General features: G+C 45.7%; 1 protein-coding gene across 2 annotated transcripts in view; it reads left to right on the forward strand.

The window, feature by feature from the left end:
• The window catches only part of gpc5c (glypican 5c), a 185819-nt gene that overhangs the window by 146700 nt on the left and 12370 nt on the right, over positions 1-26749 (forward strand). For both annotated transcript variants that reach the window (XM_079488750.1, XM_079488751.1), the window contains one exon: positions 5660-5801. In XM_079488750.1, the coding sequence (XP_079344876.1) occupies positions 5660-5801 (142 nt within the window). The remainder of the gene's footprint in view (positions 1-5659; positions 5802-26749) is intronic.

Here is a 26749-nt window from a genome sequence, read left to right on the forward strand (position 1 = left end):
TTATTTATGTTAAAGTGGTGTGCTGTCTACTGTAGCATGTGGTGTAGTCATCAGTCAGAGGCTTCATCTGTTTTCTTGATATTTGTGTGGCGTCTAAAGGCCTGCAAACATTCCCCTTGCATGTATGGGTTTCTATGGATGGAACACTTGGGTCGGGACCCATTTGTGGGTAAAAAAATCACACCCGTGTGAACTGAGTGGTGTAAGGTCTTATATAGACTGATCAACTGTGGTCTGACGTAATGTCTGACGTAATGAAACCACACCCGTGTGAACTGGGTGACCATAGCAACCGTGCTAATTTTTTGGTACGAACAGACAGACCGACAGACAGACACGTAAACTAACAAAGCCAGTTGTAGGAGTGGTTTACACCACTCAAAAATGATAATAATGAAGAAGTAGTGACACGTGTGCTTGTAGATTTGCTATTTTCAGTAGTTTGGATCCCGAGAAAACGTCTAATGTCTCTTTGAGTCTCGACCTGAAAAGTTATTTTCAGGTCGCTATTGAGGGGCCCCCCTCTGAGTTATCTCTCAGCCTCCATATCGTGTAGCCCTGATCATCCCGCCCACCTCTCCGCAGGTCTTGTCAGTTGCTTGGCTGACAAGCTGTTCAATCCAGGTAAAGGCAAGGTCACCTGTGTCCCACGGGTGATCCTGTCCATCTACATGCTTGAAGAACGTGCAGTGGTGCGCAAATGAGATGCAGATGAAAGGCGCGTCTGTGTGTTGTCGATGGTAGGACGGAAACCTTGTATCTCCAAAACCATTACTTTTCAGGAATATGGAAGGGAAATTTTCAGAAATGGTGAAAATAGCCGATCTACAAGCTCACAATGCTCACACATTGCTTGGCACTCTTGTGTGACGAAGTAGGGACGAAAAAACATGTAAAGTTTAAATTTGGAGATACATGGTTTCTGCCCGACAGATACGATGATTGTCTGTCCATGTGTGTTGGAGCGTGAATGTGCATATGCGTTCCCGTGCCTGCTATTTAGATGCATTTCTAGGTCAGTTGCCTCTCCGATCAATATATATTCCATTAGATCTAGGTAGAACAGAGAGCATGTCTATCATCTCTGTTGGGTGGAAACCTCATATGTACAAAACAGTTACTTATCAGGATCAGGAACGTATAGCAAAAGTATCGGAGCTGCAAGCTGAAAACGAGTTTCGAGCTTGTGGATCTGCTGCTTTTGCTGCGTTTGTGTGACGCTGTAGTATGATGAAGTAGGTCTTTAATTTACAAAAAAATAATAATCAAAAAGTGGCTCAAAAAGTGAGGATACGGAGATAAGAGGTTCCTGCCCAGAAAGCCATCCACCTGCTGACTTCTGTAGGCCTACTTACTCCAAAGGATGGCTTGCTGTCGTGTCATCGGAGCTCCACCTTCAGACAAGATGTGACGGAACAAAGGAACACCTTGATGGTGGAGGACTCCCTTCCAGGAAGGGAGTCCAATTAGATGGCTCCCTGCTGGGAGAGAAGAACCAGGCAAACGGTAGATTGCCTGGGGGAGCACGTTGGATTTTTCATGAGGCGGAATCTCTTTATGTTCCTACGTGAACAAGGATATGGTACATGACAACATGGCTGTTATGTAAAGGTCATGACAGGATAGTGATAGAAGTGGAAACAAGTCGACTGAATTATGACCTGATCTGGATATTTTTGTTACGTTTTGGCATGGGTCTTTGGTTAAGATTAGACACAGTTGTTTTGGTTAAGTTTGGGCACAGGTCTTTTGGATATGATTAGACCACTTTGCTCCTATCGTCATATAATTGGTCCTCACTAACGCTCATTATAAGATGGCCCCATTATGTGTCTCTGTGTCTCAGAGGAGGGCTGTGGGCTTTATGTGTCCATTATGTGTCTCTGTGTCTCAGAGGAGGGCTGTGGGCTTTATGTGTCCATTATGTGTCTCTGTGTCTCAGAGGAGGGCTGTGGGCTTTATGTGTCCATTATGTGTCTCTGTGTCTCAGAGGAGGGCTGTGGGCTTTATGTGTCCATTATGTGTCTCTGTGTCTCAGAGGAGGGATGTGGGCTTTATGTGTCCATTATGTGTCTCTGTGTCTCAGAGGAGGGCTGTGGGCTTTATGTGTCCATTATGTGTCTCTGTGTCTCAGAGGAGGGCTGTGGGCTTTATGTGTCCATTATGTGTCTCTGTGTCTCAGAGGAGGGCTGTGGGCTTTATGTGTCCATTATGTGTCTCTGTGTCTCAGAGGAGGGCTGTGGGCTTTTCACTTGCCTGCCAGTGGCATCATCGGTAGGCACGTTTGGTAATTTCAAACAATTTCACAGTGGGATTCTGTTTCAACATGCTCTCCAGGAAGAAACTGAGAAAACAGCCAGCACACAATAAATACTCTTTTCACATAGTTTGTACCTCTCCACAGAGAGATAATCTCTCTTTCACATAGTTTTTACCTCTCCACAGAGAGATAAATGATCTTTTCACATAGTTTTTACCTCTCCACAGAGAGATAAATGATCTTTTCACATAGTTTTTACCTCTCCACAGAGAGATAAATGTGAAAGGGATATTTATTTTGTGCTCGCTGTTTTCTCAGTTTCATGACATTATTGAACCGTGCACCTTGAGACTTGTTGTTTAATCTGGATTGTTGCGGGCATTCTGCTTTGCACTCCTAACTCTCCTGAAAGGCTGTAGTCTCCATTAGCTTATCGATGATGTCATTGGTAGACAGGTTTCTGAACCGTGCATAGTCCACCAATGAGACGCAGTGTGAGTAAAGTGAATAATAAAGATAGGTTGAAAATGGGTGAAGTGCTCCTTTATGGTTAGGCATGGTTATTTTGGGTAACATTAGACTCTTTCTTCTTTTGGCTAAGGTTACACACAGTTATTTTGATTACGGTTAACCACAGTTCTTTTGATTAAGATTATTATACACCGATGGTTTGGTTGAGGTCAGCGTGTGGGTTTGGGTTAGGGTTAAATTACAGTGACGAAGTGTCTGGATTTGAAGTCGGGATGTCTGGGTTTTGGCAGAGAAAATGTCAGGTAAGCCTCTGATTGGCTGGTCTGTAACGCAAGTCCCTGGTTGGTCCTTAGTCTAAGGATGTTCGTGGTTGGGCAATTCATCTGCAATCCTTAACCATTTTTCAATGGTTGTGCACGAGATGTTAGCTATTGTCTGGCTACTGCAAGGCTAGGTTTAATGTTCGGAAACTGATGTTTTCAGTCCAGATGGACTGTCTTGTGTCCACATGGATCGTATTTGTCAAATACTGACATTGATTAATTGAAAATTCAGAATTCTTTCTGTAGACATCACCTGCAGCCAGACATTGCATTATATTTTGACTTGAAATATTGATTTTATGTCATGCGTTGGACAAGCATTGAATTCTAATGCCTTGATGTGAGTCCAGGCTGTGATTCTGCCTATCTATCCCGTTTGAATGAATAGTGACACATGGCCTAGGATTCAAAATCTATTCAATGAATAATGACAGGATGGAACATGGCACAGGATTTGAAATCTATTGATGCATACTAGAAGGAACACAATGTAGTTGTCAATAGCTAATTGCAGGTCTGTGACAGTGTCATTTTCCATGCAAGCAATGATGCGATGTGAGTTCATGATCATGGCTGGTTGTTATGAAGCAAGTTGTTCTTGTATAAATGAACACAATTATTACATCTCAACACTAATGATTATACTTTTGGACTAATAATAATAATAATAATAATAGTAGGCCTACATCAGTCACAAATTTCACCCAGACTATTACAGAACTGCCTGTACAGTGATTGGTGTGTTTCAGAAGGGCTTGTGGAGGTGATGCATTGGTCTTTTTTTAATTGTTTTATTTTTTTGACATTAAGCCCTTTTGGCTAACAGGAGAGTCTTAATCTCTACTCTGTTAGCCATGTTTACATAAGAGGAGCAACAAGCCCAGGGTGCTACATTTACCTCGTGGCAAGATACACCAGGTGCTCAGAATTAGCATGATCAACGTTAATCTGTTTCCTATTTAACAGACTGATTCCCATCAGATCAGCTGTGATCAACCGTGTCAAACGCCTTTTTTTTCTAAATGGATCAAATCCATTCCAGATGATAATGTATTTCAGAAATGGACTGCAGCTATAGACTAAATCCAACTGCACGAAGGCAGACATTGGAGCAGAGGCTTAGATTCTCCGTTCATAAGCTGGGCGTTCGCCCCCTTTGAGAAATGTGCTACCCGGTTGGACGAGGAATCATGCCCGGGTCACTGCTATTTTTATATAAATAACAGGGTTATGAGGAGTTTAAGTCATTATAGACCTAAGGCTGATTCTACAAAATGTCTTCGAAATCCTAGAAGTTTTCTGTTTCTATGTCAGTGGTGCTCAAACTTTTTCATGTCAAGGATCCCAAACATTATAAGTGGTTGGCCGCCGACCCCCCTCTCAACATATTTAGTCCCAGGGACCCCCCAGACGGCTGAAGTATAAAATAATGGTTAAAAGTGGTTAAAAGCTACAGCAAACACAGATGCATTCCCGACAGTTTTCTGAAAAAGCTATGTTTCTAACTTTCTATGTCAGTCGTTCTTCGATTTTTCAAAAATAGCAGACCTACAAGCTCGTAGCGCGCCACGCGGTGGCGCGCTATGAGCTTGTAGATCTGCTATTTTTCAATAGCTAAAGTATAACAGAATGTCTAACTCCCTTTGTGCATTCAGGAGACCCAGGACAGTTTCTAACTCCTGTCTAACTCCCTTTGTGCATTCAGGAGACCCAGGACAGTTTCTAACTCCTGTCTAACTCCCTTTGTGCATTCAGGAGACCCAGGGCAGTTTCTAACTCCTGTCTAACTCCCTTTGTGCATTCAGGAGACCCAGGACAGTTTCTAACTCCTGTCTAACTCCCTTTGTGCATTCAGGAGACCCAGGGCAGTTTCTAACTCCTGTCTAACTCCCTTTGTGCATTCAGGAGACCCAGGACAGTTTCTAACTCCTGTCTAACTCCCTTTGTGCATTCAGGAGACCCAGGACAGTTTCTAACTCCTGTCTAACTCCCTTTGTGCATTCAGGAGACCCAGGACAGTTTCTAACTCCTGTCTAACTCCCTTTGTGCATTCAGGAGACCCAGGGCAGTTTCTAACTCCTGTCTAACTCCCTTTGTGCATTCAGGAGACCCAGGACAGTTTCTAACTCCTGTCTAACTCCCTTTGTGCATTCAGGAGACCCAGGACAGTTTCTAACTCCTGTCTAACTCCCTTTGTGCATTCAGGAGACCCAGGACAGTTTCTAACTCCTGTCTAACTCCCTTTGTGCATTCAGGAGACCCAGGACAGTTTCTAACTCCTGTCTAACTCCCTTTGTGCATTCAGGAGACCCAGGACAGTTTCTAACTCCTGTCTAACTCCCTTTGTGCATTCAGGAGACCCAGGACAGTTTCTAACTCCTGTCTAACTCCCTTTGTGCATTCAGGAGACCCAGGACAGTTTCTAACTCCTGTCTAACTCCCTTTGTGCATTCAGGAGACCCAGGACAGTTTCTAACTCCTGTCTAACTCCCTTTGTGCATTCAGGAGACCCAGGACAGTTTCTAACTCCTGTCTAACTCCCTTTGTGCATTCAGGAGACCCAGGACAGTTTCTAACTCCTGTCTAACTCCCTTTGTGCATTCAGGAGACCCAGGACAGTTTTCCGGGCCTGAGCCAGAGTGAGATCTGGGAGGAGCTGGGCAGCGGAGAGATAGAAGAGGGCAGTGCCACAGACTGCGATGATGAAGATGGCTGTCAGGCCTCGGGAGATGGCAAAGACTCCACCTGTGAGTACACACACACACACACACACACACACACACACACACACACACACACACACACACACACACACACACACACGACCTTGAGTGACGATGCCTCAAACAATATTGGTTGAGGTATAGTAATAAGACTTTTATTATCCGCAGCCCTTCACTCTGCAGAATGCTGTTTCACTCTCACCCCTTTTAGCTCTGGAATCCCACATGGACAAATCCTTGGAGAAATAATGCAATCGATTGCACCATTCCTCCATTCACATCTCCAGCCTGTCTATTCTGCTTCCATTTGTGTCTGGCCTCCTTTAATTAGTGATCTAATTTTGATTCTGCGTCGCGAATCACACATGCACACTTGCGCACGCATGCACACCATTACACACACACACACTCATACACATGCATATACGCACATGGTCACACTCGCACTTGCAATCCAATACCAAGTTTGTCTAAATGGTCTTCATTTCTATAGCGCCTTTATTCTAAAAAAATCTAAAAGTGCTTTAGAATGTGCGTTTACTTTCATACATTCATGCATGCACCGGTGAAGGTAAGCATGCAAGGCACAGATGTGCTCATCGGGAGTAGTTAGGGCTTCAGTGTCTGTCTTGCTCAAGGACACTTTGACACAAAGCCGTGAGTAGCCGTGGATCGATGAGGGAACATTCCTGTTCAAGCCACCTGAGCCACTGCCTGAAAAGACGCAAAAGCGTCAGTCTCATCCTCTCTCTCTCTCTCTCTCTTTCTCCCTCTCTCTCTCTTCCCTATTTTTCTCTCTCCTCCTGAGTCAGCCATGAATAGCCAAACACTGCAAGGACACTCCATTGTTATTTTTTCTTCTCCATTCTAAACAGAGTACACTTCAAAACAACTCTGACACAACTTCCTCACTGTCGATAGGGCTGTGCAGAAGTGCAGGAGGCTGTTCTGAACCTGAGAAAACACACACACACACACACACACACACACACACACACACACACACACACACTCACCTGCGCGTGCACATGCATGCACGCACACACTTACGGCACGCACGCACACATACATTCAGTTGCATACACAGCATGTGTGTGAAGGAGATGTCGGGGCTTGCACTGGCCTTGATGATAATCGTTTGATCTCTTCCACAACCTCACCAGGCCTCACCTTAATAATCTCTAATTATCACGTTGCTTTTTCCACCAAATGCAGTCTCACACAAAAAAAATGCATACGCATCCAATTCCTGGACAGCTGAGAGGAGACGCGCGCGCACGTGCGCACGCACGCACGCACGCATGCACACACACCAATTTCTTTTACCAAATGTATTTTTGCCTGCATATGTATTTTTCACGCAGAAGCATGCACAAACAGACCGTGGTGTAACGTACAGGAGTAGGTTAGCGTGAAAGAGAACACGGGAGGTTGACGATGACAATTCTACAATGAAGGCAGGTTTTTTTTGTATAGCAGCATTTCAACAACAAGGGAATTTTATGAGCTTTACACAGAACATCAAGCAAAGGAAACAATGAGATTAGGATGCATACAACAAAATAAGTGAAAAAAACAATAACGCATACAATTACAGTGCAGAAGAGAAAGAAAAAGAACTCGATCAAAGGCAGCGGCAAACAGAACGGTTTTTAGTTGTGTTTTAAAAGAAATAAGAGTTAAATGAGCTGACACATCAAGACGGCCAAGCAAACAATGAAGGAGATATTATGCCCAATGAGGTACACATGTTCAGTGATGGAAGACAGGTCAAATGATGGGAAACAGCTCTAATGAGGGAGACAGGTCCAATAGACAGGTCCAATGGGAGACAGGTCCAATGGGAGACAGGTCCAATGGGAGATAGGTCCAATGATGCGAGTGTCTCTGGGGGAGAGCCCCAGACCCTCTGCTACACGACTGCAGAGCCGTCAGATGCTGGCTCAGCAAACTTCCTCTGCAATTGCACCTATATCACAAACATCCCCGTGTGTTCAGTCGCAAACCAACTGCAAGTGCAGACATCACAACATCCTGCTCCATTTCTCATTCCAATTCGTTGCGTTAGTGAAATTGGGCTTAAGTAAACTTGCAACATGAGTTGCAAAGTGGCGTTTGAGATATGGCTCCCCGCCGGTCTGACTTGACGAGGTGTCAGCACGGTGAAAGTGGCTCCAGCGCCGGGGCAGCAGCAGAAAGACTATCCACACCGCTGCGCAAGCTAATACAAGAATCAATAACTATTACATTCACAGTTACCCATCCAACCCCCCTTTCACTCCGCTGTGAATCCCACACACTGGCCTCTTCCTCAAAACCCTGACAGCAGCACCCTCGTCCAAACAGTAGGGGATAATCAATCAAAACCACTGTCTGGATTTACCGGACAAGAGCCATTACTGCTGTGCTCAAATATATGGATCCATGTCCCGCGGAGCCCAACATGGCTCCTTCATCTTTCTGCACGGTTATCCGTCATGGTTTTTCCCCCATGAGTTCCAAGTTTGAGACAGTTCGAAAACAAATAGTTTGGCATCCATAAAGTCTATATATATGAGAGGTATGATCAGCAAAAAGCAGCCACAGTTAATCTTCACATTATCTTTGTAATCTCAGACTGTCCTGTTAAGCGTCTCTTAATGATTGCATATCTTAGAGACTCCTTGCCAACGGTGAAAGGGAGGTCAGCTGTTTATGCGGTGCGACAACGCTATAGCAGATGGCAAAGTCGGTCGTGCAGGTGGCCTGGTGCAGTCCGTTCGTCCATCCGCCCACCACCACCAACAACATCTCGAAAACAACAATGATTTATAATTTGACTGCCGAATTGCATTTATTCAGTGGAGCTGTTGGGCTCACCAGTTATAGCAAATATTGCAGTTATTGTTGGGGTGAGATGATAATACAAAGGGCTTATGCCCCCCCACCCATCGTAGCGCTCGCTATCTACATGGAGCTGCGGTCAGGTCCATGTTAAGAGGGGGCTTGACCTTCCACTGGCCATCCCTCCTGCAAAGAGAGAGACTTCATTACCAAGCTAATGAACTGCACTAATCTGCAGGGAACACGCTCACTCTCTCTGTCATCTTCCATGCCATATAAGGGAGGGAAGGAAAAAAACCCTGAAAACTCTCTGTCTCTCTCTATCTCTCTCCCCCTGCAGCTGAGCGGGCCTCCACGGCAGCCCATTGTGCGCTGTGCCTATCTCTTATTAGCTCTAATGGCTGGGGAACTCTTATGGCCACTCTCTCCAAAGGCGATATTCATTTGTAGCTTTCTAATTAGGGCGCCACACCACAAAAGGATCCACAATGGTATCCACAATCTCTCCATCAGCAAAGGGAGTGAAGGCTTGGCATGACTGGGCATCTTTAAAAGGAGGACCAGCAAGTTCATGTGCCTGCCCTGAGACCTGCAGCCCTGCATTGAGTCTGTCTGCATCTGTGGCTCTACTCAGCAGCAGTCCATCTCCGGTTCTTGCTGCGTCAGACCTTCAAAGCCATTAAAGTCCCGTCCAGGAGAGGAGACATTATTGTTCTGTTATTAAAAAGCCGGGAGAAGCCGGACATTTTTGTTTCTTATGAATTCTAGAGGCTCCTGCTCAGGAATACTTGAGGGAGTTAAGAGTGGAATGTGGGAGATAAAAGACTTTTATTGCCTTACCTCACCCCCTGTGCCTTTTTACCTAGACGCTGGTATATTGTTGTTTGTGTTGCATTCGAGGCAATACTCCTGGGCGAAGGCGTCAGAAGTCATAAAAACAGGGGGGTGGGTGTTGCGGGTGGTGGAGGGGAGGGGAGGGGAGGGGAGGGGGGGGGGCGGTCGATCCATCTAGACGGAGGAGGAAATGCATGGATAAACACTTCCTGCGATTGGGCTGCAGGGCATGTACGGGGAAAACAAATGGGGAAAAATGTGTGCAGACGTGAAAGTGCAATTCTCTGGTAGCAAACACCATCTGTCAGGACCGCTTGCAGGTCTCATGGAGAAACTGACGGATGCACGAAGCCCCGGATAACGACTGTTGTGCTCTGTCATGATATGATAGAACATCATCATCCAAGCTCTGCAGGCCGGATGGGTGGATGGATGGATGGATGGATGGATGGATGGATGGATGGATGGATGGATGGATCATGGATGGATCATGGACGGATGGATCATACAAATGAGAACGGGTAATGAGAAACCAATCTTCAAGCGTCAAATGAAGCTGTGCGCGTGTGCGTTCGTGTGCGATAGAGAGGGAGAGAGACAGAGACAGACAGAGAGAGGGAGATGGGTGGGTGTGGGTGCTTTGAGACGAGGACACATTATATCAGATATATCATCACGCCCACACTGCGGAAACAAGCTGACCTCAGGTCAAGGCGTGACGCGGGAACAAGCACCTCCACAAAGCAAGCTGTGTGTGAGGCTTTTACTCAAGGTTGTTCATATCTTTAGTACTGTCTGGATGTTGCTGGATGATGCATCTGCTGTGTGTGTGTGTGTGTGTGTGTGTGTGTGTGTGTGTGTGTGTGTGTGTGTGTGTGTGTGTGTGTGTGTGTGTGTGTGTGTGTGTGTGTGTGTGTGTGTGTGTGTGTGTGTGTGTGTGTGTGTGTGTGTGTGTGTGTGTGTGTGTGATATAAAACATACTTCCTCATTAGATGGAGAGCATACCACCACCTTTAGATGCACACACAACACGCGCGCACACACACACACACACACACACACACACACACACACACACACACACACACACACACACACACACACACACACACACACACACACACAGAAGGCTGGTGGGTCAGTATGGTATTAAAAGGGTACAGTCAGCAAGTTTTGTATTGAAGGACTTGAAGGGCATCAGCGCTAACCCACTCCGAGTTCCACATTCATCAATGTCTGACTAGTCTACTGTTCTCTCCCTCTATCTATCTCTCTCTCTCTCTCGCCTGTGGGCTCATGCGCGCACAGATATCATAGTAATCACGATGACCGGATCAGCACAGAGAAACATTTTTATTTTCATAGCTGTGTGCCGTAGGTCCACATGACTCAGATCAAAGCTGTCTAAAACATGATACATTTAAACCCTCTGTCTGTAGAAGAACCAGGGGGAGAGCGTATTGTAGCGTACAGAGTGACGTCACCCTCAGCCCGGATATTAAATCCAGCGACATGCCATGGACATACCAAGCCCGGCAACGTTCCCACACTTCTACTCAGACGCCTATGCCGGATTTATGAGTCGTTTTGTTCCAGTGTCGAGCATCGAAAATAGCTGATATACAAGCTCACAACGAATCGCAACATGGCACAGTGTGAGCTTATAGATCTGCTGTTTTCGATGTGCAACCAAGTATAACTCATGGCTTTACCTTCCAAAGCCTCTAAAGGCCACAAAGGCGCACAGCAGCTGTTTCAACTAGCCGGGAGAAGCGTGTTCCTGTTTCGCACGTGGCCTGCATGCTTGTGCAGGACATAGCTGACCTCCCTCAACAGCGTTAGCGGGATCATTCTGGTTCGGCCCCCAAACCCACCGCAGCCCCGGCTACGACTCGCTCTCTATCCTGCTATACGCCCTGGACGCTAGCACGCATCTACCTTTCATTTGAAGAGAAAAACATTAAAAAAGCAGGAGATGCCGAGGGATAGGAGAGGTGAAGCGGTGCAGAGATGAAAAGGTGGCGGCATGTGTAGATTCCTCTGAAGTGGAGTGGGTCGGATCCGTGGGATCTAGAGGTGGAGGGGATGACAACTGAGGGAACCACGAGGAGAGCGAACAAGACACAGAAGATGGGCGTTTTGAGGGATTGCATGCGCCTAAGTATCGACCTTTTGAGGGTGTGGCGCCAAAGGGTCGTTTTATAGAGGAGAGAGGATTTCATGGTGGAGACGGAGGGGGCTGCAGAGTGGGAACCGAGATCTTGACAGGGGGGAGGGGGGGGGGGGGGGGGGGTTACAAAAGAAGGACAGTCATGTGAGCGGAGCGGATGTCGAGGTGGTGTATGCGGTGGCCCCGAAGATCCGGGAAGAGGATCAGAGCAACGGAGCCCTATGATTCAATCTGCCGTGAGAGACGAGGGTTATATCCCCTCCCCGATCCCGGGTATGCTGGGCTGAGTCACGGCCCCGCAAGTGCAACTGGTGTGTGCGCGTTACATAGGGTCGGCTGGTCAGCAGATGTGGCGGCTCTGTCCCATGTGCGGATATTAACTGTCGGGGCCGCCATTTCCCCTGGCGTTTCATCTGGGGCTCAAGGGGGTTTGGCGAGGAACTCCAAGGGGCAGGGCAGGGAGGGAACCAGAATGGACCGGGGGATCAGAGCAGGCTTTGGCTGGGCCGGGGGCGTGGGTGGGAGGATGGACTCTGAGCTGGGGTGAGGACTGTTGCGGCAGACAAAAGTACAAGAGAGGAGGGAGTCACTTTGTGAGTTGTGCAAAGTCATCCTTTTGGTGGTTCCACTGGCCTTTTGTGTGGCAGGCGAGCAAACACTGCTTGGCGTTTCCAATAAGCTGCTCGGACACAAAATTGAGATTCATACCGAGAATCTCCGAGGTCAGATTCTCGACGCGATGAGAAAGAAACGCCCTCGACACAGAGCACACAGAGGGCTAATTATTTAGGATGGTATCTGCTCGAGCCGCTTCATCAGCACTCTAACTAGCGTAGCTGACAGCTATTTTCTCTAATGATAATCACTCTATTACACGCGATCAGTCACATCAGCATTTCTGATCAGCCATCTTTCCCCCCCTCGCAACCAGACCCATTTCACACCACCATCGTCCCACCTCGGCCTCTCAGCGGGCTCCGTTTTCTGACTAGCTTGGCATATTCAGCCCTGTGGTTTTTTTATGGTAGTTTGAGAGCATATTAGCTCTGAGGGCTCCCTTGGCGCCGGGGGAGGGGGGGGGAGGTCATCAGAGGAAGAGAATGGTTTTCATTAGGCAGCATCATCGTTTCCAAGCAGTATCGCTTTATGGCTGAGCCACTCCAGAGCACACCTCGGGGAGCCTTGTCTGGGAAGCACCGGAGTAGTGGACCTCTGGCCTCTCAACAGGTTTAACACCGCAGGAGATGGGTGGGATCCACGCAGTTAGTGAAAGTGATCTAACTATATGAAAATACAGAGGTTACATTTCTGGCTGTATATAACATAGCATTGAAAAGCAACCGTTATCTAGCTTGAAGCGGTGTTGGTAGAATCTTGGGTTGAGGTGCTACATGGTCGTGATGTTAGTCTAAATATTGCCAACCATTTTTTTAAAACCATGTTACTACTTCTGCTCTGTGAGGATCATTGAGTTGTATTTTGAAACAGCCACGCAAAATACACTTTTGGCACTGAAATGATCAAAAACTAAACGGATTCTGACAATATATTAAAAGAAACACCATGACGCCAGAAGGGGGGGGAATTCATAAAAATGATGCAGAGCAAAAATCTGCACAAAGATTATTACAAAGTAAGAAAAGAGAAACATGACGCGAGTTGCAGTTGTACTCTGCAAGTGGCGTATGCAGCTAACAGTGAGAATGTATGTGCGTCATAGAGTAGCCAGGAGAGATCATACAGGAACAATTATGATGTTTTTTTCTGTTCTTAACTGTCTGTGTGGTCAGAGTACAATAAAATGTTTCTGCGTTTTAAATGGGTGCATACTGCTCAAGATCAGGTGAGAATTTGCTACTTTATTGCCCAGTATAATTACATCAAATTGAAATTTCTCCTCTGATGCACATGCACTTATTCTCTGCTGGAGCAAGTCATCAAGAATGAATGGGCCAATATACAGTATTCCTCATAAAAACTTTGATACCAGCAATGTGCTGCTCCAGTGGAGAGAGCACTGTCTACACTACAGTATGAAAGACAGAGTTCAGAATCCATCCATAATCCATCATAGGGTATAGAGGGTATGCGCATGCTTAAAGTGAATGGCACATCGAGTGGCAAATCGAGTGGAAAAGCAACAGGCAAAGTGAGTTTAACATTGTTTAATGTTGTTTAATGCAATCAGATATGACTTTTCTGTTTGGATGCATGGGCTGTCAAGGCCAGAAAGTAGTTTTTAGCCACTCGGTAGGCATTCTCCTGCATAACTTCCTGGTTTGATGATGATGTCACTCGCATACCCTCTATTCTATTTTTGTGTGCATTTACCTCTTTTTTGTCCCCCAATTATGCCAAATGATTCCTCCCCACATGTGTGTTGTCACTGCTGTTGTCTCACCTGCCAGTGAGGAGCCCCCACCGGGATGCTCCGCAGTGTCAAATATCACCCTCCCTGCGCGTCTTCTCCCCCCCCCCCCCCCCCCCCCCCAAACACGGGCCAGTTGCGCTTCGTATAGACGCTCGACAAAGCCGGATGCACTGTGGTGGATTTGAAGCCACAATCTCGGCCACGGTGGGCAGGCACTTTATCACTGCGCCACCCGAGCATACGATATTCTTATTTTGACATGACAATGATGACACACATACTCACTCACTTGACTTTAGACGGATATTGGTGATTGCAGTAGTTTGTGTGCTACAGTACCTCCGTAGCTTTGCTGAATGAGTGTCAGGGTGTCCCCCTGACACTCAGGGACACCATCAGGCACAAACAACAAGATGGCACAGAGCAGATGGAAAAGTGCTGTCGTGACAAAGATCCAGACATGCTCTTATCCTCAACAGGTGTATACTCCCACCCAGCTCCGAGTCCAATTAGTTTAATTCAGGCCAGGTGTGAGGGCTTAAATCAGCCCTCATCCACACCACAGATTTATCCGTTCTTGTTCGCCACACATTATTATTAAAAGGTTATATATGTTTTTATGTATTATATCAGTACTTTATACACTCATTCTGTGTGCAAAGTAATTGATTTTGGCCCCCAAATCATTCAAAAATAGCTGTTCAAGCTCACAATACATTTACTTATTTTAAAATGTTATTTAATCTCTAAGGTAGAATATGAGCAATATAACCAGCTCCCTACTCTCTCTACTTAAAATGTGCTACTCTCAGTGTAAATGTATTATTTAGGGTATAGAATTTGCCTTGTGCGGCGAAATAGTGCACTCAAAGAACTGATAATAGAAAATGTAATTACATTTAATAATTCATCACTTTTTGCATCTATTGCAATAATAATGTGAGGTTGTCAGAAAAATCCCAAGGCACACCTGGACTTGTCTTTCTTTTATTGATTGATTGAAACAACAATGATGCATACGGATAACATAATACATGTTTATTTTTCTAACAAAACAAATAAGATGGAAACCAAAACAAAACGTGGCAATGATGTTGAAACAGACAAACATGGATGGATCAGACTTTGTTTACAGGAGTACAAGTATTCAACCTAACGGAGTCCTGATTTAACCTTCTGTGCCGCTGTAACTGTATTCCGTTGGATGGAATCTGTCCTTGCTCCCTGTGCTCGAGCACTGGAAGCCTCTAAACTCAAGACGTCATAGAAGGATAACTTCCAACGGTGGATACTGAGGTTATGGGGCGGTTTCCATCTCATTACCAGCATCTTTTTTGCAGCTGTTAAACCGGCAAATAGCACTCTCTTCTTTTGAAGTGATAGGCTTAGAGATGAATCGTCATTTAGTAACAGAATGTGTGGTAAACACGGTATGTTTGTCTCGAGTATATCAGACAGGAATAGTGATACCTTTGCCCAAAAGGCTAAAACTCCTGGGTATTCCCACATCATGTGTAAGAATGTTCCGATGGGTTTTTGCGGACATAGTGAGCATAGAGGGCTTTGTAGTATTTTAATTTGGCAGAGTTTCCTGGGTGTAGAATAAAATCTCAAAATCAATTTGTAATGGGTTAGTTGATTGTTATAATTACGAGATGTTAGTGGAATATTATTCCATACGTTCTGCCAATTTATTCTGATATTGTAATCCTTTAGATCTATGGTCCATACAGTGATATTACCTGTAGTAACATTTAATTATTCTTGTAATTTATTATATAACCCGGAAACAAAGCCACTTTTAACATTTATACCACTCAAGACATTCATTAAAGGATGAACTGGTAATGGTTGGTTCCAGGGGACCCCATAAGTGCGCATCGCAGTACGCAACTGTAAATAAAAAAAGAAGGATGTACCAGGGAGATTATACATTTGTTTGAGCTCTTGAAAAGATCTGAGACCATATTCATTATATATATCCGATAATTTGTGGATACCTTGTCTTTGCCAATTCGGGAATATGATTGGTCTCTCACCCAACAGTAATTGTTCTAAAAAATAGGGGTATCTAGGTGCCATTTTGTATCCCACTGTCACATTTTGGCGATATGCTTCCAGGCATAAATCGAGTGGGCTATAATTGGGCCAAATTTAGTGTGAGAAAAGGTGTGTGAGAGACCAGAGAAGAGAATATCTTTAAAAGTATATGGAGATATTATATGTTTCTCCGTGTTCACCCATGGTACATCGACATCATTGTGAAACCATCTTAACAGCGGTCTAAGCATAAAAGAGAAATAATACCTTTCGAAATTAGGAACCGATAATCCTCCTGCCTTCCTACTATTTTGAAGTGTGGAGTTGCTGATTCGCGGATTTTGCTCATGCCATATGAATTTAAATACCAAGCCCTGCAGCTTCTCCCAGAATCCTGGGGGAGGTGGTAAATGAATCATGCTTATAAAAAAATTATAAAACAAACCGTACATTTTGAACAAAAGCAGACTGTGTGTTTGGCCACTGACCGTGTTGTTGTTTTTGAGTGGTGCAACCACTCCTATACGGAGATCTGTCTGTCTCTGGCTGTGTCTGAGCATGAAAATAGCGTTTGGTTGGTTTTTATCACCAATTGTCACTGTTGTGCAGCCTAATACACACACACATATTAACTGTATACATGATGATTTCAGGTGTGACAGTACAGTTCAGTGACAGTACAGTACATTAGAGGGTCCCCCTGGGGACCCCCACACGGTAACTCTGTAATTTCTCGACAATTTTGGATGCGGGGCGGCTCGCCGGAACTGGCCTGGCCCCCTGGGCTCGTTCCTGTGGGTCTGCTCCGTCTATATTCTCAGCCATCACATCACGGAAAGGGAAACCACGGACCTGGGATGAAAACACGGGGGTAGGGTCGGTGACGTGGGAGCGGAGCATGGGCAAGTCTGCACACTAAAGCCCTAACCACACCAAAGGGTCATGACGGTTTCAGTGTTGTCCCTGCAGTGTGATACGTCATGTTGCACGTTGACCCACGTTGACACCACGTTGACCCTAGTGATTCAATGCATGGAATTCAATGGCCCAAACCACACCAAAGGGTCAAGAGTCGGTTTTAGCGTTAACTCCTTGCAACCGTTTGGACCCAAGGAGTTGCATGGTGACCCTTTGGTGTGGTTAGGGCTTAACTCATTTATTGCGGCTAACTGTTAGCATAAACCCCAGTTCCAGGTGTATGTTGATCTGACCCTCCATTCCAAAGCACCAGCGCTCGCCCAGCAGTCTGCGGTCACCCAGGCGGATGCGTGCACACGACCTTTAGGGCGAGGTCACTTCTCGCCCTCAGGCGTCTTACTGGTTATAGATAAATCAGTAAAACTCGGGAGGGGTGCTATTACTGTATTTTAAGGTCATTCATTCTTTTAGGTTAGATTTGAGTTATTTGGTATGTGTATTTGGTATATGGGAATCTCTAGTGGCTTTTGGGTAAGATATTCCACGTGTTTGGTGGCACACCATTTGGGAAGATGTGATTTGGTCATTAGGAGTCAAATCTGGGAATCCATTCGGTAAAATAAATTGGAAAACAGCTGCTGAGCTGAATCCGCCTTGAGAGATTATTCAGTCAAACATTGTTGCAATTACCTCCCTCCACCAGGAGGGAGGTAAAAAGTACAGGATTGTAGCTTCAATGTTTTAATGTATCTCAGATTCTCAGTATTAGCTCTTATTGTTGTGCACCAAATACATTATGTACACACACACACACACACACACACACACACACACACAGACACAGACACAGACACACACACACACACACACTGGCCTTACTAAACAGCAACGTGTCCTTGCTGCCAGGCCCCTTTGGTATTCAGCGAACCGATCAGGAAATCTTTTGTTGGTGTCCACACACACCTAATTAGATTAGCATTATCGACAGGGAGACCTGGGGGCTCGGTGGAGGGCGGGGGGGCAGGAGATGGCCCTGGGTTATTTGGACAGGCAGGCAGGCACGCACACACACACACACACACACACACACACACACACACACACACACACACACACACACACACACACACACACACACACACACACACACATATATGTACACACACACACACACACACACACACACACACACACACACACACACACACACGCAGTCACGTAGATGGTGCGGAGACGGATGGCCGTCTTCACCCCTGTGAGCCCGGAGGCTTAGCCCTAACCACTGTAACATGGCGACAACCATTCCTGGCGTAATGCAGCACTGAGCAAACAAAGGCAAGACATTCCAGTGATATTGAAGAATACAGTCGGAAGATAAACCGGGATGAGTCGGATCCTCTGTCTCAGGTCAGCCTGGTATGCGGGGGAAAGCACAGACTGTGTGCACAGACGGAGAGGAAGATCAGGTGGACGTAAGATGGGTTTTTCCCCACTGAGCCGATCTCCATCTCTTCCTATTTCTTCTCTTACACAAGCAGGCAGAGGGGCTTGCATATCTGTGCTTATGCTCTCTAAAGCTGTGTGTAGCCGTCGCTGATGTGATGTAGGAGGTGCAGGATGATGATACACACAGCAGCCAGTGTGAGAAACACGTGCTGGAGTGAAAGTCTTACTTGGATTAAGACCATGGTTTCATGATCTATATCTTGGGGCCAACCCTCCCCGATCCAACCAAACTAGCCAAAGAGACGTGAGCTTGCATTTCTCCGTGATTGTGTCCTGTCAACATTTCTACTCCAGACCGTAGAAGTGCATTAGTATTGCGCGAGGGCTCAGGTAATGGGGGTTGGTAGCAATGAGCCAATTCTTGCATTGATTGCATGCACGCATGCCTGCCCCCACGCGCGAGAGAGAGAGAGAGAGAGAGAGAGAGAGAGAGAGAGAGAGAGAGAGAGAGAGAGAGAGAGAGAGAGAGAGAGAGAGAGAGAGAGAGAGAGAGAGAGAGAGAGAGAGTGTGTGTGTGTGTGTGTGTGTGTGTGTGTGTGTGTGTGTGTGTGTGTGTGTGTGTGTGTGTGTGTGTGTGTGTGTGTGTGTGTGTGTGTGTGTGTGTGTGTGTGTGTGTGTGTGTGTGTGTGTGTGTGTGTGTGTGTGTGTGTGTGTGTGTGTGTGTGTGTGTGTGTGTGTGTGTGTGCGCGTACGCACTGGTCTGAGCATGTGAGAAAAGCCACTTCATTAAAGGCCCATGCTATTGACCAGCGTGAGGAACGACAAAACCCTTCCTCCTTATCCATAATAGATGTGGCAATTAAAGCTGAGTGTGGAACAAAATGAGCAGGCCTAAGGCCTGGGAGGAGGCTCCTTTCCCTCATCACTTCAACTGATTACAGATCCCAGCATAGTGAGCAAAGTGGTGGACACTGCAGTGGCTCTCAAACTTTTTCATGTCAAGGACGAAGTTATATGTATTCGGCCGCGGACCCCCGTCTGAAAATGTTTTGTGCCACGGACCCTCCAGAAGCAAAAGATTTGAGTTTAAAATGTTTGCTTAACATTCAAAGATTTGCACAAATATCACGATTTTCCAACAAGATCTAGGCACGAAGTGACACTGTGAGCCTCTATATCTGTAAATTTTCAAAGGGACATTTCACCCTTTTTGCAAAAAAATATATGTTAATGACGTTTAGAATATTTAGAACACTTTCCTGAGGGTCTTGTAATATGTGGTTTTAGATATTTTCGATTTTAGCAGTGAGCCCAGTGTCATCGACACTGGGCTCACTTACTTCCTGGACTACATTACTTCCTACATTACTACATTACTTCCTGGACTACATCTCAGTTAGACAGCCCTCCCCCTATCCACAAGGAGGGGCAGTGCACCAAAGCATTATGGGAATTGTAGTCCAGGAAGGAAGTGAGCCCAGTGTTGATGACATCAGAGACATGACTCGGCTCACTGCTAAAATCTAAAATATCTAAAACCACATATTACACACATAAAGACCCCCAGGAAAGTGTTCTAAATATTCTAAACGTCATTAACATATTTTTTCCCTTTAAGGTTGTTAAAATGATTGTGACACAGCTGACGCTCATTTTAACACGTTTACTGGGGACTCCTGATAGCATGTTTCCTTAGAAAGTGCTAAATATGGGACCAAACAGCAACTAGATGGTCTCTGATGTGAAAGTAGAAGAAAGTAGAAGATTAGAGCTACAAAATGGGGTATCACTTCGATCATCGATACAATCACTCACAATGGAGATACACGGCACACATGTCTCCTGTGTTTGAGAGCGAACAGCTACTGGTCAGTCGAGAGTGAATCCCCACTCAGCCACAGGAGGTATTAGCCTTCAGGCAGGGCTACTTGTCAACCAACGAATTTCACTTGCCTAACCATCACGTCCACAATCCATAACCACACAGGCACAGCCTACATATTCTATGCACATCCTTACATTTTCACTCCCTGGATGCATCCATTTGTATACGACAACTGTTTTTATGGACATTTTAAAACTAGGATATCTTGGACATTTACAGTGGCAAGTCTGCAGGTGCACTTACCTACGAGCCCACGAACATAACAAAGGGTGGAGGTTAAATGCTGGATTACTGCTGTGACTAAAGCTGTGCAGAACTGTCTGGTGTTTGAGACTGATAACATTCATGATGCAACACTAAGCAACACTGAGCCCTTTGTGTCCGTTCCAGTCGGTGTGCAAGACGAGAGGCACAAGAAAAGAGTACAGAAAAACACTAAGATTGTTAGATGTAAGGCTATGGTATAACATAGACTTTTTGTTTTTGTTTAGTTGTTGACAAATTGTGTAGGTGAAACATTTAGTCAGATGCTTGGTTAACAGTTTGACTCCATAAAACGCGTTACCCGCTATTTAATCAAATATTCTACGCTGCCGAGATTGTTTTATTACCTTTAGAGCATACGCTGAAGTATGTGCAGCTTTCAACGACGAAAATCCGGCGAAAAATGGTCCGTCGGCACATTTTGATCATCAGTACCAGTGGCCATTACAATGCGCTACAGGATCCGCCTCCATGAGGCATTGTAGTCCAAACAAACCCCCCGTCCACTTACATTGAGCTCAATTTCCCAGAAGCCCTAGCAGCCCAGATGATTACTTGATTTCCGGTTTCGTCATCATAACGCGACGGCCTCGTTATCAGGTCCCGGATAAATCCGCTGTTTCTTTTTAATTATTTTAAAACGGCGAATTAAACGCATTAAACAAATCGGGTATATCGTTTTACGCGCGGTGGAACACTGGATTAAACAATTAGCGGCCGTCACAAACTATTAATTTGTTTTTACCTGGTATCCTTTAGTTTCAATGTACAGATTACTTTTGATAGTAAATAGTTTAGACCTTTACGGAGGCACTACACTGTCTCTCTGCATTTGATGTATGTATGTGTTTACCTTGCTTATTGTAAGTCACTCTGCATAAGAGTGTCTGCTAAATGCCTAAAGATTTGATACACATTACAGGCTACAGTATGCAGTGTATGGTGATATTATAACTTCTTTAGATGATGTTACTGTAGATCCCTTAGGCCAGATGGCAGTAACTGTGGGACACGAGTGCTTCAGCCTTTTTCCACAGGCTGTTCCAGCTGGGTCGTTCCCCCAATCTGCAAAAGTCTGTGGTTAGTGCCAGACAGTGCAGGTTCAGAGCCTGGCAAAAGTGGCGTTCATGGAATTTAACCAGCAGTAAAATAGCATCCAACCTGGGCTAACCTGGCTAGTGATATAGGGTATTACACATTTTGCTGGCATAATATATAGAATGAAATAAGAATGGATTAAATGGGTTTTGGTGGCATAAATATCATGTGCAGGTGTGTGTCTGTGTGTGTGTGTGTGTGGGGGGGGGAGGTATAGAGTGGCAGCCTGGCAGGTGTTAAGATTTTTGTCAGAACACACACACGCACACGCACACCACTAACACCTGAGCAAGTGTATCTGAGTGCTGTACACTGATGATGGATTGGGGAGAAGAGACCCATGTTCGTGCGTACGCGCGTGCACGCTTGAGAGAGACAGCGAGTGGCAGCTCAGCTGTGCGTCCTTCACGCTTGTCTGTACACAAGGACAGTTTGACACCTGTCATACAATAAGGCATCTGGAGCGAGCGTGTGTGCGTGGGTGGGTGGGTGCGTGCGTGCGTGCGTGCGTGCGTGCGTGCGTGCGTGCGTGTACAGGGCCCCTTATATGTCCTCTCTCCCACAGAGGCTGCATTCTCTTCAGGAATCCCCTCCATCTTGAGGCCTTGTCACTTCAACTGGTGGAGGTCACTGTCCTCCCAGGGCCCTCTGTGTGTGTGTGTGTGTGTGTGTGTGTGTGTGTGTGTGTGTGTGTGTGTGTGTGTGTGTGTGTGTGTGTGCGTGCGCATGGGGAGTAAATCTTAATCCTGCCACGGAGCTCTATACCCCAGCAGTGCAGGCCAAGAAACATACTGGCCAGATTCCACTGGGCTGGTCCCTGCTCCTGCGTTGCCATGCTGCTATGCCCGGTTGCTAGGTAGTGGTGTAAAGTAACTAAGTAAATGTACTCAAGTGCTGTACTTACAGTAGGCTAAGTACAATTCAATAGTAACAATAGTTATCTTTGCTTTACTTGAGAATTTCCCATTTTCAATCCTCTTCTTTCTACTCCACTACAGCGCAGAGGCAAATAATGTACTTTTCCTCCACTACAATTATTTGAAATGTTTAGTTAGTAGTTACTTTGTAGATTTAGATTATTGCAGTTAAATATGGAATTGTGCATTTCCCGTCAGTGTGTTGGTCGGGCACCATATATGGTGCTCACTGCCCAGGTCTCGTGATATTGTGACATCATCAGGGATGGAGTTGTGGATACTCCGATGTCATAGTAAATGCGACCTGCTGTCGCAGTTAAGCCCATATATGGAGATCCCTGATGTCATCAATATTGGCCAGCAACTCTACATCTGACCTCAAACCTTAGATCTCCATATATGGATATATGTCAGAACCTGTTCTGACATTCCATATGTTGATCCTTCCCCATCCATCCTTCCTCTTTGATGTCTCCCTTTTGACTGATACCTGTCCATTCAAACTCTTAGAGTTCTCAACAGGCCTGGCTCTACCTGGGCCCTCATCAAGCCCTGTACACTCAAGAGAATGTCCCCACTACCACCCTTAGATCTCCATATACTGTATGGAGCTCACCTGTTCTGACATTCCATATGTTGATCTGACCTCATCAAACCCTGTGCACTCAAGACATGCTCCTTATATGGCCAGTACAGAATTCATTCCATGTTGATCTGACCTCCCATGCCAAAGCGCGAGTGCTCACCCAGCAGTCTGTCGTCAACGAGGGGGATGCGTGCACGCGAACTTGCCCCTTTAGGGCGAGGTCGCTTCTCACCCTCAGGCATCTTACTGGTTATTACAAGACATACATTTGCCATATCATTACAAGCTCACAATGCGTAGAGATTTACATTTGGTACCTTACGTATATTTTGATGCCAATACTTTTGTACTTTTATTCAAGTACATCTTGAATTCCCGACTTTTACTTGCAACAGTAAGTTTTTTTATATATTGCAGTATTGATACTTTTACTTAAGTAAAAAATGTGAGTACTTTTTCCACCACTGTTGCTAGGTTAGCTGAAGGCTAAGATGTGTGTTACTGGTGCCCCCGCGGTGTTGTGCCCCCTTTTTCCCTGGAATCGCCTGCCGGAGACCCCATATAAGAGCTGGATTCCCTAAACAGGTTGCCCGTGAACCAGGGGAAATGTTCCCAGAGACGGGGGGGGGGGGGGGGGGGGGGGGTGTGTGTGTGTGTGTGTGTGTGTGTGTGTGTGTGTGTGTGTGTGTGTGTGTGTGTGTGTGTGTGTGTGTGTGTGTGTGTGTGTGTGTGTGTGTGTGTGTGTCTTCCCAGCATACAGAATAGGGAGATTAGTGACGAGCCCCTCCCTGTCATGATACCACATACAGGGTGAGCTATGGTGAAAGAAAACAGCACACACACACACACACACACACACACACACACAGATGGGTGGCGGGCAATGTACTGTGTGAAGTCTCTCTCTCTCTCTCTCTCTCTCTCCCTCCCTTTTGGAAGAAAGAGTGAGGTAGAGATAGGTTCAGTTGGAATGGGCGTAAAAGGTTCGATTTGGGAGTGAACGTCTGACACCTATAACTGTGGTGCAGGGATCCCAAGAGCCTAGGCTTTGTGTCCACTTGTACGAAAATGCTGTCAGAGTAATAGTGTTGTTGATCCACAGCCTTCATGCAGTGCCACCCTTTACTACTGAGAAGTGAAATGGTTTGATCCAGACAACCTTCATTGTGGCAGTGCTGATGGCTGTGGGTTACATAATTGCAGTTTTTGCAGGGAGTATCTTCTGCCGAAATGAGACACATAGATTTTGTTTCTGGTTTTTTTCAACCCCAGAATTTAGTGTATTTATTATAATTTGTATTCACCTTCTTTCTGTATGGCAAGGATCTGGTAAAGGTAAATGATCCCGAAGAGTCGTTTAATGTTGTCACATTGTCCCATTTTAGTACAGCAGCTGGATGGAGAGATGGAGCGAGGTTGTGGGGGTCTCGGAGCCACTGGGGCTCTATGTTCTACATTTCAATTGGCGTCTCCTCTCTATCTCCACCAGAGAAAGATCCCGGCCACTCCACAGCTTCACTTCCAGCAGTAGAGAGATATAGACACCATAACATCCTCCTGCAAAACACCTGCTACACGTTTACACATCAGTTTGAAAGGAAAGTCTCTGTTAATGAGAGAGAGTATACCGGCACTAAGTCACTCTCCATGGCCTCATACAGGCCACGTACCGCCCCCACACTCCAAGGACATTATTGGCTACCGCATAAAGAGCTTATTTTACAGCGAGTAAGGATTGATCTGTACATGCAATCAACAGGGTCATTGCTCAGCCAGTTGGCAAAGCTGTCACATTTCAGACAGAATGGTGGTGTGTAGAAGAGGGAAGATGAAGGGAGCTCTTCCGACTGACTTTACTGTACATTTGCAATGCGATCTGTCAAGTGGAATAAAATGAAATAAAGCTTCCTGTGTCACAGTTCAGGCCCTGTTAATCAAACATCCCATGCCGTGAGTCAGATCCAGTGGGCCTTGTCAAAACCTAGCAGCTCTCTCTCACCTACCCAGTACCCACCAACATGCTCAGCAGGGACAAGACCCTGGAAGGTCAAGGCATGTGAGAGAAAGAGAGACAGATGGAGAGAGAAAGACTGTGTGTGTATGTGTGTGTGTGTGTGTGTGTGTGTGTGTGTGTGTGTGTGTGTGTGTGTGTGTGTGTGTGTGTGTGTGTGTGTGTGTGTGTGTGTGTGTGTGTGTGTGTGTGTGTGTGTGTGTGTGTGTGTGTGTGTGTGCGTGCACCACCCTGTTTTTTCAATGCAAAATCCAACATGGCTGTCGTGTGAATAATATTGTCTATAGGACTGACACGCAACCAAGGAATCTCCTTCGCGTTTGAGTAAATGGTCACGCCCCCCTCGTGACTTTCCCTACTTGCGGGACTCTGGGGGACGAGGATTTACTATTCTGTCCATATCATGTTGCAACTCGAACGGGGCTGAGTCGGCTGAGCGAACTTCGCAATGATCGACACGGCAACTTGCGTGCGCTCTGTGATGTCTCTCGCGGTTCCAGTTCGCTTGAGACGGCGCCCCTCCGCCGTGGTCTGAAACTATACTTTATCCCCTATTACTACTAGGAGGGGGGTGTAACCATTTACTATTACTACTAGGAGGGGGGTGTAACCATTTACTATTACTACTAGGAGGGGGTGTAACCATTTACTATTACTACTAGGAGGGGGTGTAACCATTTACTATTACTACTAGGAGGGGGTGTAACCATTTACTATTACTACTAGGAGGGGGTGTAACCATTTACTATTACTACTAGGAGGGGGTGTAACCATTTACTATTACTACTAGGAGGGGGGTGTAACCATTTACTATTACTACTAGGAGGGGGGTGTAACCATTTACTATTACTACTAGGAGGGGGTGTAACCATTTACTATTACTACTAGGAGGGGGTGTAACCATTTACTATTACTACTAGGAGGGGGTGTAACCATTTACTATTACTACTAGGAGGGGGGTGTAACCATTTACTATTACTACTAGGAGGGGGGTGTAACCATTTACTATTACTACTAGGAGGGGGGTGTAACCATTTACTAATACTACTAGGAGGGGGGTGTAACCATTTACTATTACTACTAGGAGGGGGGTGTAACCATTTACTATTACTACTAGGAGGGGGGTGTAACCATTTACTATTACTACTAGGAGGGGGGTGTAACCATTTACTATTACTACTAGGAGGGGGGTGTAACCATTTACTATTACTACTAGGAGGGGGGTGTAACCATTTACTATTACTACTAGGAGGGGGTGTAACCATTTACTATTACTACTAGGAGGGGGTGTAACCATTTACTATTACTACTAGGAGGGGGGTGTAACCATTTACTAATACTACTAGGAGGGGGGTGTAACCATTTACTATTACTACTAGGAGGGGGTGTAACCATTTACTATTACTACTAGGAGGGGGGTGTAACCATTTACTATTACTACTAGGAGGGGGTGTAACCATTTACTATTACTACTAGGAGGGGGTGTAACCATGTACTATTACTACTAGGAGGGGGTGTAACCATTTACTATTACTACTAGGAGGGGGGTGTAACCATTTACTAATACTACTAGGAGGGGGGTGTAACCATTTACTATTACTACTAGGAG

Source organism: Electrona antarctica (assembly GCF_951216825.1).
Source record: "Electrona antarctica genome assembly, chromosome: 19".
NCBI lineage: Eukaryota > Metazoa > Chordata > Actinopteri > Myctophiformes > Myctophidae > Electrona > Electrona antarctica.